Raw genomic sequence first — 18,259 nt, forward strand, 5'->3', positions numbered from 1 at the left:
CATATTGCCAAATTGCTGAGGGTCTACGACTCCTGCAATATCAGCATAAGCCCAGTCGAACACAAAACTTTCACAGATTAGGCTGGGTATTGGGGTGATTGCAATAAATCGTAGCTGATTTAAGGAGTGTGTGTGTGTGTGTGTGTGTGTGGTTCGATTTGTGTACGTGTTTGTATGTTTGTGTTTTGTCAAATGTCAATACGTAGGTGTACAGGGACTTTCTCTTGGCGGTTTTATTGTGCGCGCGCGTGTATGTGTGTGCATGTATGTATGTGTACATTATTGTAAAGAAGTGGTCCAGGAAACAAGAAATCGACCTGGCACCGTGATCCCGGCAGGAGAAAGACAGTCACACCCACACTGTATATCGACCAGGTAAAGCAATTGACTGCCTGGGGGGGGATGTACACTAGGGACTCAAAAACCGTCCTGTGAGGCGGAATGAGTAAGGAAGAGTTTTGTTTTACTGAGGCAAAGGGAGTGTTAGTATGGTGAGAGCTGCTTTATTTTAACGTAAGTAGGGACCAGGTGCGTAAGGCAGGTAGGGACCAGGGTGTAAGGCCAGGGACCAGGTGTAAAGGGGCAGGTGGACCAGGTGCGTAAGGCAGGTAGGGACCAGGTGCGTAAGGCAGGTAGGGACCAGGTGCGTAAGGCAGGTAGGGACCAGGTGCGTAAGGCAGGTAGGGACCAGGTGCGTAAGGCAGGTAGGGACCAGGTGCGTAAGGCAGGTAGGGACCAGGTGCGTAAGGCAGGTAGGGACAGGTGTGTAAGGCAGGTAGGAACCAGGTGTGTAAGGTTAGGGGTAAAGAGTTAGCGAGTACTATGGGAGTACTATGGCCACGAGCACTAAGTCTAGTACAAAAGAAAGCAACAGGACTTGGAAGGCCCTGAGGAGTACCTAACCTATGGTGGAGGTTACCATGGGAGCTGAGAGTTTACCGTGGGAACCAGGGAAGTCACCCACCCCCTGGTCGTCACGCTCCGGCCACGTGCTCTCACCAAGATGACTGAGAAAGTAAACAGCATTCCGTTAATACATTACTGGGATTCCTCATTACTTGGTTGTGTTAGCAGATGTTCCGTCGCGGATGGTCACCTGAGCTCACATGGTCGTGTACTATGGGGGAATATCACTTACAGTTCCCCCGATGCTAAATTGGATGGTTTGTTTAGGTGATTCGCCAAGGTTAACAACACACACACACACACACACACACACACACACACACACTTCTCCTTCACTAATGCTAATATTCCTTCTTAGACACGTTTTAGTAGTTAGCATCACTTTCTCCTCTCCCATCTCTGTCATCTTTCCACGCCTTCACCCCTTAGGCCGCCTTCAATGCTCGCTGAGGCAGCCATACCTAAGATCGGTATTTAGCCCAGCGTTGAAGTCTCAGCAACATGGACTACAGTGGCGTAGCCTTGAAGGACCAGGGACTGAGTTTATTCATAAAGGATTGCACTCTGAATTCTCATTGTGAATTAATTAAAAAAAACTAAAAATTCTAATTGCTCTGAAACTGTAGATGGTGGTGTTGATGACTGAATTTACATTGAAGTTCATTATTATGTTGGAAGTGGTAGAGACGAGACGTGTGTGCGTTGGCGCGTGTGTGAGTGTGTGTGGCAGCGGTGGGAAAGACGATATGAGATATATGGTGTAAGTTAAGTGTGTGTGTGTGTGGTGCCGGGCTTGGGGTGAGCAACGATGATGACTACTGACACACACGAGGTACCGTTAGTACTGTTAGTGCCGCCACTCCTACCTCACTCCTCCTTACTCCTGCCTCCTCCATCACCTTCCCCACTCCTGCCTCCTCCACCTCCTCACTCCACACTACTGCCTCCTCCCCACTCCACAGCCTCCTCCACACCTTCCCCACTCCACACTGCTGCCTCTTCCACCACCTTCCCCACTCCACACTACTGCCTCCTCCCCCCACCCACCCCACAGCCTCCTCCACACCTTCCCCCACCCACACCACATGCCTCCCACCACCTTCCCCACTCCACTCCACACACCCACACCACTGCCTCCACCACCTCTCTCCCCCACTCCCACCACTCCCTCCACCACCTTCCCCACCACACCACTGCCTCCACCACCTTCCCCTCCACACCACTGCCTCCACCACCTTCCCCACACAACCACACCACTGCCTCCACCACCTTCCCCCTTCACACTACTGCCTACACCTGCTGCCTCCCTCCACCTTCCCATTCTCCTGCCACCCCCCCACCACACACTGCCCCCACCTTCCCCCCCCCTCCACACCCTCTGCCTCCCCCACTCCACCACCTTCCCCACTCCACACTACTGCCTCCACCACCTTCCCCCTCCCACACCACTGCCTCCACCACCTCCACCACTCCACACCACTCCTCCTCTCCCCACTCCCACCACTGCCTCCTCCACCACCCTCCCCCACTCCACACACCACTGCCTCCCACCACCCTCCCCACCCACCCTCACTGCCTCCACCACCTCCCCACTCCACACCACTGCTCCCACCACCTTCACCACCTTCCCCCTCCCACACTGCTGCCTCCTCCACCACCTTCCCCTCCACACTGCTCCCCCTCCACCCCACCCCCACCACCTCCCCACCCACACTCCCCCTCCTCCACCACCACTGCCTCCACCACCTTCCCCACTCCACACCGCTGCTGCCTCCTCCACCACCTTCCCCACCCACACTGCTGCCTCCTCCACCACCTTCTCCACTCTGCCCCTCCACACCCCACTCCACCCTTCCACCTCCTCTTCCACCTCCCACTACTGCCTCCTCCACCACCTTCCCACCCACACCCACTGCCTCCACCACCTTCCCCTAATCCACACTACTGCCTCCTCCACACCTCCCCCATTCCACACTGCTGCCTCCTCCACCACCTCCACCACCTGCCTCCCCACTTTACACCACTGCCTCTTCCACCCACTCCCCACCTCCCCACCTGCTGCCTCCTCCACCTTCCCCACTCCACCTGCCTCCACCACCTTCCCCCACCACCTTCCCCACTCCACACTACCTGCCTCTTCCATCTCCCCACTCCACACTGCTGCTTCCTCCACCACCTTCCCCACTCCACACTGCTGCCTCCTCCACCACCTTCCCCACTCCACACTGCTGCCTCCTCCACCACCTTCCTCACTCCCCACTACTGCCTCCTCCACTACCTCCACACTACTCTTACCTACAGCACCACCTCCACACTACTGTTACCACCACCACCACCACCACCTCCACACTACTGTTACCACCACCTCCACTACTGTTACCACCACCATCTCTACCCTCACAACATATTCGTTACACTCGTCCGCCAGATTTCACCTGTATGATAAGTGGAGAACTACCGAGGTTGTGTCCTGACAGCCTCTTCAGTAAGTCAAATGAGATATTTCTCCTGGCACGCGTCTCCCTGCTTCAGTATCTCAGAGTTTTGTCCCAGCTTCTGGTAGTGGGGAGGAACCTGAACGAGGTGCGTATTAGTCCCTGCGTGTGGAGTAGTAGTGAAGGTGGTAACTTGTACGAATAGAAACAGATTAATTGGTAATTCGGTAGTCCTGTGTGAGTATAACCCAGCAATATTGCCAAGGAATTTGGTTATTAGTATTTTTTTCCTATGTTTTTAGTCTAAGGTAACTCCTTCAGTACGGTGCCAACACCTTGAGTACAATGAATTAGTCCATTGGTTCAGGTTTCTTAGCCTCGTGAGTACGATGACTTGCGCACGTAGTTTTAATCGCCCTCTTTCCTTGACGGAGGTTGTCGTGTTTATAACTAGATTTTAAAAATGTTAGTCTAGGAGGACACCGCACTGCAGCGCTCAGCAGGGAGGTGTGGCGATAAAATTAACTTATAATATTTAAATTAGTTTATTTTACCGTCACGCCTCCCCCTCAAGCGCCAAGTGCCGTGTCTTTCGTGACTAATTTTTTTTAAAGTCTGATTGTAAACACTACGACCCCCGTCAACGAACGAGATGTGATTGAAACTCCGGGTGTTCGGCCCATGAGTACGACTCACCCCTGCGGATTCATTGATATTTTACCCAGGGGCTTGCCTAATTGTACCCAAGGAGGTTTTACGAGGATTAGTCTATCTGGGCACTGGGCACTGACCCACATGAGGGCCTGGGGGTGAAAATATAATAATAATAAAATAATAATAATATTAATAACAATAACCATTAAAAAATCTTGATTGAGAAACGATAAACAGTATCCCCGTATATATCCCTGATGTATTATTTAAACAATATTTATTTTTAGAAAGTACGGGATATAACAATGCATGTTTAGGTCTGTTTACCTCTCGCCCATGTTGTTTGTGTTACGTAAACGACCAGTACATGGGAGGGAGACATTTAGAGGTTAACGTTGCTTTCATGCCAGAGACTAAGAATTATGAAGATGTAATATATATACAACAAACCTAACAAAGAGTCAACAATGAGAGGAAAGTTGTTATAGCACGTATTAAAGTCATCACACGAGTGAGCGAGCAATTTATGGAGGAATTATAGCACTAAGTTTTTTCTGACAGTTTAATTGACAGCATGGATAAATAGACGGCAGTTTTATGTAATTTTCCTGAATTTCACTCTCAGAACGTCCCATCTTTAAAGTATATAACCGGAAAATGAGAAACATTCACACCTCCCGATATTTGCTTGCTGCGTCAACATTATTTTGTTAGTGGGTGCATGGTGTTCACTCTCGTCGACTTCTGTGTAAAGAAGAAAAGTTGAGCCAATCATGGAATAGAGCTCATAATAACTTAATGTTGACATGACTACTTTTTTCTTGGAGAAGTGATAAATACGAGCTGTGGTGGGTGGAAGAACTCAGTGGTCGAGGGTGTAGGAGGACCTTCCCTCTGTGGTAATGAAGAAACCTTATCAGAGTTTCCAGGTAACATTTCACTAATGGGGTAATTATTACGTCAATGTGTTGCCGTGTGAGCGAGTCTGGTTAACTCCTGTGGTACTGAGAAGGGCGGTATGGAGGGAAGGGAAGGGGCGGAGGATAAGTACGAATTTCTTCATTAAAAGTGAGAACTCGGTTTTTGACCACCAGGCCCCGACGTCCTTTGTATAGTGTGTGTGTACGCACGAGTAACTGTATGACTGGTCTCGTGTACAGTATAGTGATGGGGCAGGGGAGGGTGTGGGTCAGGGGGGGTTGGCCACAGACCTGCCCACTTCCTCACAGCAGATAGTGACTTTGCATCTTTCTGAGTATCTCCCTCCCTCCCCCCCCTAACAGTTCACTCAGTTTTTGTCAAATTGACGTACGTGTTGACTCACTTCTGATGCACTGCAGTGGACGCTGTACATTGTTGACTCAATCATGACGCACTGCAGTGGACGCTGTACATTGTATGCCTCGCTCTTGACCACTGCAGTAGACGCTGTACATTGTATGTACCACTGCAGTAGACGTTGACTCACAGCTTCTCTATCTCACAAGCCACAGTAACCTTGTACTGTAGTCGTCGCTCAAGAATTCGGAAATAATTAAAACCTGATTGTTTGTTCTGTATCAGTTGTGCAATATTCTTTATATTGTGTATTGGTTATGCATTATTGCTTGTGTTCTACTTTAGTTGTGAATTGTTTGTTCCATATTAGTTTTACAGAGGAGGCTTGGAGAGAGTAAGTCCCTCGTGCTAGTATGACATCGCTTTACACATCTCGGGTACAGTTGTGGAAATGTGTTCCTACGCTCCCTGTAGTAACCCGCGTCTCCAAACGGCCAACATTTGCGCAACTGTACGATATAACCAGTAAAATCCGCTAAAAGGAGGAATGGAGGCACGAGATGTCGACCCCGGGTGCTACTCTTCACTCTTGTCATCCTCCACAACCCGTTTAGTTTTGTGGCAAGAAAGGTGTTTTAGTGTGTGTGTGTGTGTGTGTGTGCGCGCAAGATAGAACACAAGTGTGTGTGTTGTTGTGTGTTTGTTTGCTTGGTTGTGTGTGTGTGGGGGGGGGGGATACCTGTGCTGGGGAAAGTTGTTCTAAGAATGGAGGATGTGTGTGGCTGGCGGCGAATGTATGTCTGGCCCACTGCTCGCCGGGAACACCCTCCTTACCAACCATCCTACCCCGCTCACCTCCCTCTTAGGACATATTTCACACGACTTCAATGAATAGATGAGTTAGGAGTGGCTGTTGTGAGGACCGTTGGCATGGAAGACGCGTGACCTGTTAATTGAGACACATTGCTCTATAGCCATAACACACCCGCCACAGGTAATCACATGAGGTACCCTGGAAGATCTCCTAACAAGTTGCCTGTATTGTAGGTGAACGAAGAGGACAGCAGCTGAAATATACCGAGTGTAAAGTCACAAGGGAACGACGTCCATCCAGCACGATAAAGAGGATTAGCAACGAGGTCCATGACTGATCACCTGAAAATATATAAGATCGGATGTTGGTGATAATGAAGATGGGTGAGGGTGAAGTGGTCATTGGTGAGGGGTCGAGGGCTGTCAGGTGACGGTCAGTGTTAGCTGTATTAATGGACACTTGTTAGGTTGGTTGGGTCTTGTACAATATCTCAAAAAGTATCTGCCAGGATGGGACTTCCAAAATGCTACATGCAACTGGTGTTGTCCCGTGTGGCTCTGTGGCATACTGATCCTGCTACATTTGGTAACCGAACATTATATTAATTACACCGAAATAATTACACATTACATTACTTTTGTTAAACTATATACCAAAGTAAATGCATGTCCCAATATCTATCATCCGTGGTCTCCTAATGCTTCACACAGTGTGGACAGATACTTTTTTGAGATACTGTGGCTGTTTACCACTTTGTCAGGAGATTACTTGCGTCCACGAAACTAGAGTGTAATATTACTGTAAGAACTCACTACAGAATAAATTGCTACGTGTGTGTGTGTGTGTGTGTAGAAAGCTTTTTGGTAGCAATATGAAATGGTGCAAGTTTAAACGTGGATTGTGTACGTGTTATAAGTTAGCTTTTACAAAAACTGTGTAATGTGAGGTGACGTGCTGCAACTGTTTTATGTCCCGGCTGGCTTTCTCTTGGCCCTCTACCATCGCCTGCCCCTATAATCTAGACGGTTTTAATGACACTAGTCACTGTCAAAATGGCACATGGTAAATGCCTATTAACTCCTCTTTCCTGTCAGCTATCATACGACCCTCGCACTATTCTTCCATCTATCATAGTATCGGCTCCTTCCCCTACAACCAGTTTGCTTTTTCGCTTTCTTCTGTCCCAGGATACGTCGCCCTCCTACCTGCACCTTTCGTAGAGGTCACCCCGGCTACATCCGTTTACCTGCACCTTCTAGAGATCACCTTTACCTGCACCTTCTTGAGGTCACCTTTACCTGCACCTTTTAGAGGTCACCCAGGCTATGTCCATTTACCTGTACCTTCCAGAGGTCATCCAGTATTCGTCCCTCTACCTGTACCTTTCGTAGAGGTCACCCACTAAACATTAATCAATCTCAATATTTTTTTTTATCGTTAATCATTTTTTCTTCCCCTTCCAACTGGCCTTGATGGGAAAGTGAAAGCAGTGGGAAGACCTACCTCTTTGTCATTCTTGGGCAACCTCTTCTCGTAATGAAATATCGCCAGCCAGAGTACTCTTACCAAAGACATGCAACGCAGTGAACGAAAATTGGCACTATTGAACAACCGTTATTTTAGCCAACCACAACATCCCCCTACGAAAGCACTTTCTTTTTTATGCCCAAAAATCGCGTTTCTCGTATACGATGCCCAAGCAGTAGCAATGGTAACACTGTACACATACAAAAAAGAAAAAATCATAAATGCATAAAGTTGTTGTTTTTTAAAGGTTTGGTTGAACCTCTGTTTAGGGTACTTCTATTTTTAGTCAGAAGTAACATAAAACGGGGAAGGGTGTCCTAATATACACAAAGTCCTTATGACCTTCAGATCCCTTACATTGTTGCCACCACAAACGTCTTTCACCTCTTCCTCACGTCCATGAACTGACACTTATATTTTTCCACATCTCAGGTCGCTTGTATTGTCTCAAGCACGTATATGTTCCTTCCCTAGAACTCACTCACTCACGTCACTAACTCATTCACTCCCTACACTCACTCACTCACTCCCTACACTCACTCACTCCCCACACTCACGAGAGTCCCCTTGCTCAACATGTTCACATACCTGTACCCAACAGCCCTATCGTCTTACGTCTTCCACCTCGGTAACCACAGTTTGACTTGCATATTTTTGTGTATGACTCTTGGCGTGTGTGATTGAGTAAAAATGACTGCCCTCACCAGTGACTCGGTAGACTGTGATCGCGTATGAGTAACAGCAGTAATCATCGACAGTGTTAAACATGTCTCATAATAAATAATAGTTGCCCCTCGTGTTCGATGCTGGCCGACCCTAGGGCTACTTAGGCGTGATTTTGTTTTAAGGTGTAGAAGCTGTCGCCAACACAACCAAACCCGAAGTTGACGAGTTGTATGGCCCAGTGTCGTGGAATAATCCAAGACGACCGGACAACTCGCAACTCCGCAAATCGATTAACATCTAGGACGGCTGATCTTGTCCCTTCTAAGGGAAGGGCAAGCAGGTCCAGTGGGTAGTTTTGACCTTCTTGACCGACCCCAAGTGGACGAGATAAACCTCAGGCATGACCCTTCTGTGCCGGGCGCTTCCAGCTCCCCCCTCCCTCTAACACACACACACGAGATAGTCCCCTTGCTCAACAGTTCACCTCCCTGTACCCAACACCAGTATTGTGTCACATCTTCCACCTCAGCAACTACAACTTTGACTCGGGTAGACTGATCACGAGTCACAATGATTCCATTCATCAGTGACTCCGTAGACTAAGAACATAAGAATGGAGGAAACTGCAGCGGGCCTATTGACCCATATGGGACAGTCCCGATTACACCCAACTTGTTCCACTCATTCACTACTCTACTTCCAAACCAATATTTACCTATTTCGCGCCTAAATCTAAATTTGTCTAATTTAAAACCATTGTTACGAGTTCGCTCCTGATTGGATAGTTTGAGTACCTTTGTAATGTCCCCTTTGTTTAGCCCTGACTTACGTTTATACACCCCGATCATATCACCCCTCACTCTATGTCTCTCGAGGGAGTGCAAATTAAGATGCTTTAACCTGTCTCTATACTAAGGTTCCTCATGCCCGGGATTAGTCTTGTTATTCTCCTCTTAATTATTTCTTGGTATTCTATATCCATTCTGTAGTACGGTGACCAGAATTGAACTGCTTAATCCAAGTGAGATCTCACCAGCGCAAGATATAGTTTTAGGATGACCTCGCTAGTCTTGTAATTAACATTCCTTTGTATGAACCCAAGTACTTTGTTAGCCTTGTTTCGAGCAAATACACATTGTTTACTTGGTTTAAGATTCCTACTTATCATTTCTCCTAAATCTTTCTCAGTCGGATTTTTCTATAACATCTTTGTTCATCTGGTATCTGGTTTCTCTGTTTACATCTCCTAGACTAAGTGCTTTACATTTGTCCACATTAAATTTCATCTGTCATTTTTCAGACAATTCGATTTTTTAAAAGATATTTCTGTAGTTTTGTGAAGTCCTCATCAGATTTAAATGATCACGAGTCACAATGAGTTCATTCACCAGTGACTCGGTAGACTGTGATCACGAGTGAGTAACAACGGTGATCATAGACAGTGTTGAACATGCCTCAGGCGGTGTCTGTCCTGATGTTGGGCATAAGCCAGGTGAGGACGGCTTCCCTTGCCCTTCCCATTGGGGAAGGGCAAGCAGCCCCAGAGGGCAGTTATGACCTGCTTGACCGACCCTAAGAAGACGAACCAGCCCCCAGGCAGGACCTTTCTTTGCGGGGCCTTTCCACCCCACCCCATCCCATTCACACACGTTCTCTCACACGCACTTCTCCCAACTTACCGCTCATGATCTGTTAAGCTGATGAATTCCTTAGGTATCCGGTTTCATCCCATTTTTCTAAGGCAGTGTTCTCCTTATTCAAAATTATTTCTTTGTTGGCTCACTATCTATTATTTACGAGTGTTTGGGGCCACTGGTGCCAACATTAACGCTCAACATGTTGTGAACGAGGAACCCAACTTTCTCTTGGTGTACCGTAACTAATGAATTTGTTCCGTAATGAATATACAACTCATACGTGAGTTTGCATACACATAGACGTGCTAATACACATGTACTGTCACGGCTCATTATTCAGAATTATTGTTCGTATATGGTGACGGCTTGAGTGTGGGTAGATATTACCTTCAGTATCTGTGACGCTGCCATGTAACGTGATGGTAGTCAGAAAGTTGTTCCCAGGAGAATCATCCAAGTCTTTATTCTTCCCAAACACTTAACACTTTCATTTGTCCTTTTAAACTATCTGCTACAGGGAACTGAATAAAGAGAGACCGTTATTCAACTGGCTAAGATCACTCTCTTATGTGTGTATTATACAATTGGTCATAACCCAAATTCGACTACAATTGTACCGTAGAGCACAACAAAGAATGAGAAAATTTGAACATTCCTTGATTCTCTAAAAAATAATTTAAGGGCAACGAGATAATGTGGCAATGGTGGGTAGGAAGGGGAGGGGCACAGTACAGATAAAATTAGCGGAGGGAGAGTCAGGTAGAGAAGAGTAGACGGGATGGGTTAACTTAAGGAGTGTAAAAAACCAAGGACGCAGACGTTGTTCTTCTCCTGGAACTACGAACATAGGATGAAAGTTTCCACGAACACCATTTCGCCAAGTGATCATATAGATTATAGATGATAGTTGGGAAATCCTTGTGCAGACGACCATAATTTATATTACAACTGGTAGTTTGCCACAGGTAAAGTTAGGAGTGACTGCTGTAGAGGACAAGGCGTGCCACCTGGAACGTCTTTGCGCCGGTCGCTCCGGATGAAGAGGAATGCCAGGGAAACCCAACCCGTTTTGTTCCCCACCCTGTTCCCCTGGGTGTCCATATTTACTAAGTGCTCTTGCAGGAGATGATGGCGGTCGCAGGGCACTTCTCCAGTACTCGTTATGGATCTCCATTGTTATTGACATTAGTTTTGTCTGCCGCCTTCTTTGTTTATGATATCAACCTTGCCAAACACTTACAGTAAATTGTTCTTAACAAGAGTTCAAACTTGTGCATTTTTTGGATTAAGTGACCTAGTGCTTATACTGACACTGTAGAATGGAATTATAACGCTGTGACGATGTACAACGGACACAAACCTTACAGGTGAAGAGTTAAAACGTGAACATAATTATTACAGGATGTCAGTTCTTATCAATGTATATTTATGTATTTGTTCTGTATTTATTATAACAGTATTCCTTGTTAACATGGTCGACTAAACTTGACCTTGTAGGTGTGTATAAATATGTTCTTTAAACATAATGAATACAAATAACTTCACCTCCTGCAGTGTGTGAGACAATAGGGATAATTGCCTTAAGTAATATTATAACTGACTGAAGAAACTTCTTATCAAGGTATTCGCGACCGTCATGCCTGAGCTAATTACATGCTCTGTACATAATAAATCTCTCGTGTGCAGTTCCTTTAAATTCTTGGTTATTGTTGCTGAATGCTGAGAAAAAATTGGTGTTAGGTATTGTCTTCAATATTTTGTCGACCCTTTAGTAAGAATACACATTGACAATTAATTCCTATCACGCTCAGAATGAATGAGGTTTGTATAAATAGCGACATTATTGTGTCTCACGACAGCGGCTTCAACCGAATGCCACTGACCCTTTTATATCTCGACATTCCTCCTGTAGGCCTATTTCTACCGTGCGGCGAACTAAAACGGCAGATTAGTTATCTTGGGTAATAAATAAACCGGAGGACTGACTTATTGTTTATATTATAGGTGTGCGAGGTTGTTGGGTCGCTAATCCGAGTTCAAATTGTGATGAGTGGACAGCTTAAGGCGGGGTCCTCAACCTTTATACGGTAATCGGCCACAGTACAAACAAGAAATCAACAATTGGCCACAGCCACCACAAAGTGTTATTATACAATATATTTAAATTCAGGAAAACAAAACATTGAATTGGGCTTCAAGTATATTCAGATAAGTACTGGTGTACAGAACAATAATACCTTAAGAAAACTAATGTATGGTAACATAGAATAATATATCACATTCAACAATAAAAAAAAGGCATTACGATACGTTTTTGTTGGTCTTGTATATTAGGTGTACAAAATGTAGTGAAGATTAAAGTTTTAAGAAAAAGTTAATAAAAACAAATCCCGAAGATCGTTGAATGGTGTTATTAGTATAAAATAATCTTTTGTACAACCAATTTTTATATCAAGGATTTGAAATTACTGAAAGAAGGTCCCATTGGTCGTTTAACTCCCCCCATCTGTAGATTTAGGTATCCGTGTACAATGAAAGACAAAAGTCGTGTCGTGAAATTTGGTGAAAACATATGCCGAAGGGCTAAAACTTTTGGTGCGCTCTGCCTTGTGGTAGGAGGCTCTCATAATGTTTCACGAGTTATATTTAATCTTGGGACAAAACCGCGACACGACTTTTGTCTTTGATTGTACATACAACTGGGTGAACTGGGAATGCCTTGAACGCAACCCAACGACCCTCGTTAAGGGCGGGGGCGGGGGCCAAGCGCTGTATCCACTCAGCTGCCGCAGATCCTGGAAATTTTTTGTTTTTTTTTTGTTTTTGTTTTGTTTTGTTTTTCCCATGGGGAATATAGCCCAGCCGGGCACTGGTCATCGACCCACGTAAGGGCCTGAAGGGCGAAAATTAAATAAAAAAATAAAAGTTAAAGGAGAAAGAGTAGTCTATGTTAATCTACACCACGAAGGTGCCGGAAAACCAGCTTTTTGAAGTGAGAAAGATTGTAAGAGGATGGAAACAGAAGAAGGCAGAGCATTCCGCAGTTTGGCTGTGTGAGGAAAGAAGGAGGTACTATAACGGGTTAATCTAGTGTGACCGACATCCCGTTAAAAAGAGAGAGTGAAGCAGCATTGCGGTGAAGAGAAAGGGAAGACTGGTTATTGATTAAAGGAGGAGAGTTAATATGACGAAATGCCAAAGATTCCACCCTATCTAACAGTTGGACAGAAGAAGAGCCACCCCAGATATGAGAGCAGTACTCCAAGTTAGGACGAATTAATCCCCTATAAACTTGAAGCAACTGCTCAGGAGTGAAGTAGCTACGGCATCTCTACAACATTCCCAGCTTTCGGGAGGCAGATTTAAGAATGTTATAGATGTGTGACTTCCATGACATATTAGAGGAAATGGTGAGGCCTAGCATATCTATTTTAGAATTTGGCAAAATGGATTACTTCTACTCATACTGTTTTTTCTTCAAAACACATCAAGAGCAATGGTATATCCCTGGAAGCAAGATTTAGCCTTGATATTATCTTCTGACGATAATATTATGCGATTGAGTTTCGTCTTCTCGTTTATATAATATGAAAGCAGTTAGTCCACCCCCCAAAAAATTATATTTAGTCATTCGTGAAAAAATAATATGATCCAAATTAGCAAAGTTGAACTATAAATATAACCGGACTCCCCAGCTATGATACTGTACCTGTTTCTATGACGAATAGTCCACTGTGAACTGATGGGAGTATAATGTTAACCTCGGTGTATGGTTCAAACTCTTATCCTTATTGATAAACCGGGCTAGGTCAGGTATCTCTTGTTGGGGGGGGGTGTGTCCTGGGAGGGGTGTGGCCTTGATGGGGGTTCTAGGCCTGGGGGTTTGTCCTGGGTGGAGTGTAGCCTTGATGGGGTTCTTGGCCTGGGAGGGGTGTGTGGCCTTGATGGGGTGCTTGGCCTGGGAGGGGTGTGTAGTCTTGATGGGGTGTGCCACGTCACCACCATCGTAAACAAACATAGGCACGTCACCACCATCGTAAACAAACATAGCCACGTCACCACCATCGTAAACAAACATAGGCACGTCACCACCATCGTAAACAAACATAGCCACGTCACCACCATCGTAAACAAACATAGCCACGTCACCACCATCGTAAACAAACATAGCCACGTCACCACCATCGTAAACAAACATAGCCACGTCACCACCATCGTAAACAAATATTCTCTCCCCTGCCATAAACAAGCATCATCGCCTCATCTTCAGTTCCAATAATTGTGTCATTCAACGTAAAGTTTAAGAAAGCAATGAGACTGCACCACTCCTTGGCCTCCCGACAGGCACGCATCACTGTAAATAAAGTTGGTACTGTACACCGGTGGTCTATGATAAGCGTTTCCCTTTTATGGCTGATGCTATTACTCCTTCCCCTCTTTACTTGTAGATGTATCTTTACTGTTTATTTAATGAATATATTACTTTTGTCCCCTTAGGATTTAATCTGTTTGGTGATTGGTTGTTGTGGATTCGTCGTAGTTGGTTGTATAATAATTACTGTAGGTTATGAATCGGTGGGTTAAACGGCACCCAAGTTATAGGAACTCTTTGTACTGTATATGAATCTTTGTTAAATTTTATTAGATCTTAAGATGTAAAAAAAAATATCGTGTGTTGGTTAGATTATTGTTGTTACATACTAGTTATTTCAGTTATTTGTTATTATATTTTGTTTCGGTTTTAGTAGTACGAGTGTCGACAGTTAGTGATGAACTTGTACAAGTCGCCACGCTCTGATAACTGTCGCCTATTATCTGCACGACAGTATTGTTCCCGCCTCTAATTATCTTAAGTAATGACATGTATGAAATGGCTACACAGGTAACATGGTATATTCACCTCTCTCTCTCTCTCTCTCTCTCTCTCTCTCTCTCTCTCAAATACCTTTAGTATTTTTTCTGTGGTAGTTTTTAAATTATTATATCTAAGATCCTTGTGTGTGTGTGTGTGTGTGAAAATAAATAAACCTAGTAGATATAAGCACTCCTATACTGTATATTTGTATATTATACTGATCATAATTACTGATTCAGGTTGTGTTTGTTTACAGAAAGAGCGGGCGTGGCGGTGTGCGGGGTGCAGACAAGTGAGTACGTCAGGGCAAGGGTTGAGGCACCAGCAGGAGCCCGGCCGCCAGGAGGACGCCGACACCCACCCCGCCGCCCTCACTGATGCCGATCTTATGCACATGTTCTCCGATATTACAAAGGTAAGTTCTACCAAAGATCTACAAATCTAACCCAAATTACTAAGAAATTTCGAATTTCTTTGGCCCTTGGACCAATTTAGTCATTAACTGCTGATCACTCTAATCACGTCATTCTGTGTAAGCATCGTTTGGTGTTGTATTATTTGCTTCAGTTGTTATCTTGTATATATTTGTATTAAATGCACTGTTAGATAAGTACTAGCTGAGTTACTAGGCATCGGCCGGGTTTTAAATGAAACAAAATCCCGGCCATGGGCCACTAACCGAATATGTGGTAGGTGTGGGTCTCTCCCTGGTATAGGGATAAAGGATCGTTCATGACCTCCCGCACCTCCCTACCATATCTTCAAAAATTTGAAAATGCGATTTCAGGTAAATCCACAGTCCTATTTCAGCACTTGGAAGCACTTCGATAATTTCGGAGGCTCGAATATTCTTCGACAATATTTGTGATGATGAAAGATCTTCGTTAATCTTGGACACATAACCAGAGAAATAAATGAGCTCATTAACAAAACTTAATTCCAGATGTGGATTGTTTAATGTCAGCAGGTTCTCAGCTCAAACAAGAGCCCAAACTTTTGTTGAAGTACTGTACTGTAGTATTTGTTTTCTGCGGTTAAGTTCAGTAAACAAGGAATACAGAATTACCACAAGGCATTATGCGCAATTTTTCTGTACCAGATAACCCCATTTCTCCTTCAGTGTCCTTTTCATAAAAATAAAATAAAATCATACGTGATTTTCCACCAATTTTCTAGCCTTTTCCGTAAAGGATTTCACGAATATTACGAAGGCTTCATATAGCTGAACAATTGTGGACAGTTGTAGTGTTTTGCTTGTGGTGTTGGACTGATGCAGAATCTAGTCCCATACAATGCCCAAGATGGCAAATTCACATTCTCCATCTTTTTAACTATGCAAATTGGATGTTTCATTGCGTGTCCGAAGTCTTTCATCAGATCCTGGTGGGTATTGTCCGTTGAATGACGATTAGTTATTTTGCAATGTCGTACATAGTTGCTTCACTAGAAATCTACCTAATGGCTGTCACAGAGTAAGCATACAACACAAGCTTATCTGACTTCCACGATGAAATATTCAGCTCATTCAATTTTAAACGATTACTTCTTTCTTTTATTTACTTTCTCGCTGCTTGTCATTTGTAAAGCGTGTAAAGTAAAAGGCTGACTATCCGCACTTTGGTTTATTTTTTTATAACAATTATCATGTTATTAGAAGGGCGTAATGGAAGGAATAATAAAGGGCACACTACTTAATAGGACGGGGCTAGTGGTGACAGGTTTATCGTGTGAACTGCAGGTTTATCGTGTGAACTGACGAGGAAGCACGTTTTTGTTCAAATACTGTCACTTATGGCGATTTAAATTGGGTTCGAAACATTATAACATATATACACCTGGTAACATCAGACAACATAATAACGGGATAAAATGTAAAAAGATTATGCGAATTTTGTCAAAAAGAAACTTAAGCTTAGAGCCAAAGAATGAGTTTAATAAGAACGGTTGCTCCCTTCAGCTCTGAGCCCTCGGTGTTTGCCTGGCATGGTTGTCCCTGGTTCTTGATCTGCTGGGAATTCATCACATGCACAATTAAATACAATAATGGATATAAACAACAATTACAAGTAAACATTTAATATCTAGTACATGTAATATAAGTCCGGGAGTCCTCCATTTAAGTATTTTCCTTGATTCTTTACCAAGAGAACAGACCGTCCTTTTGTTGTACTGCGCCGCTAGAACCAGTTGATGTTTGTACAGTTGGCGGTATGCTATAACGTGCTTACTTATAACCTCGAGAACCGATCCTAAACCACATGAATGTATCAGTGCCTCCAGTATATTTTTTAAGTCCTCTTAAATTTACCAGTTCACGGATAATAAGCTGTATCTTCCCACACAATGGATGATAGACTCCTGTTTGGCGTTGACTTTATGATGTTATTACAGCACTTTAGCAACTAAGGTCTTTAAGCACCTAACAGGTATTAAGTAATTATTCTAGTCCATCAACAATTGAAAATTATGAGAGAAACTGATTAATGGCGTTACGCGTAGCCTCTGTAAATTCTCCACTTGAAACATATCGATAATAATTAATCAGTGGAAAATAAATATATATATTTTTTTTTCATCACGATAATATTAATGATAGAGACAAACAAATTATTTATTCATACAAAATAAATCGGCGTGTGGTAGCATGAGTTGCGATAAGAGATATTTAGCAGTTGGCTTTTATAATTTTCTCCGCGCCGGTGGTCTTGCTGGTCACCCCCTCCAGAAAGAGAAAACGCAATATTGCTCCGTAAATAGATGATAATGGCTCGTGTCTGCCTGATTCATCAAATATTTGGGGAGTAAATACTCAGGTATTTATGACAACAGTTGTTTATCGTCTTCCATTATAATTATTTTATTATGCATTTGTATAACCAAATTGAATTGAATTGTCCTGGAGGAGTGGTGATTGTTGTTGGTGGGGGCAGTTTTATTAGGGTCTGACCACCATCATACATATGCAGCTTGATATACTGCATATGTATGATGGTGAGACATACTGTACGCTATTTTGTAAATTATTATAACCAACCACATTAAATTTGTCACTCGCAAGCATGCGAGTGTTTGCATTATAACCGACTAACAGCTACAGTATATGGCTGTGTGAGGGATGTACTTGCATCATACCATAGATGATAGTGACTGGTGGCGTGGCGGCCTGGCTGATAGTGACTGGGCGACTCACAAGTCATGACTCTGCTGTCTTCCCTCTGGGAAATGCTCGTCGTCAGTGCTCCAGTTTCCTTGTCTTAACATTACAAGTAAAAAACTTTCTTCAGGTTTCACTCCGTAATGCCACTTGGGATGGCCATTCAACACAATTGACAAGCAGAGACCCTTTTTAGCACTGTAAAATAACAACGCGATGGATGAAATGGAACACAAGAAATGGGGAAAGTGGAGTTGTCGGTTTCTCTCGCGGGCTGACGTATGGTACTGCAGGTGTGATGAGTGTGTTTAACAAGAGGTTACACCTCTGCCT

The 18,259-nt window shown here is 44.1% G+C and overlaps 1 protein-coding gene across 1 annotated transcript in view; it reads left to right on the forward strand.

Moving 5' to 3' along the window:
- LOC121853833 (all trans-polyprenyl-diphosphate synthase PDSS1-like) overlaps positions 1 to 18,259 on the forward strand; it is a 49,523-nt gene that overhangs the window by 269 nt on the left and 30,995 nt on the right. The window contains exon 2 of the mRNA XM_042348209.1: positions 15,029 to 15,187. Coding sequence (XP_042204143.1) covers positions 15,029 to 15,187 — 159 coding nt within the window. The remainder of the gene's footprint in view (positions 1 to 15,028; positions 15,188 to 18,259) is intronic.

This window comes from Homarus americanus, unplaced genomic scaffold (assembly GCF_018991925.1).
Source record: "Homarus americanus isolate GMGI-L3 unplaced genomic scaffold, GMGI_Hamer_2.0 scaffold18703, whole genome shotgun sequence".
Lineage (NCBI taxonomy): Eukaryota > Metazoa > Arthropoda > Malacostraca > Decapoda > Nephropidae > Homarus > Homarus americanus.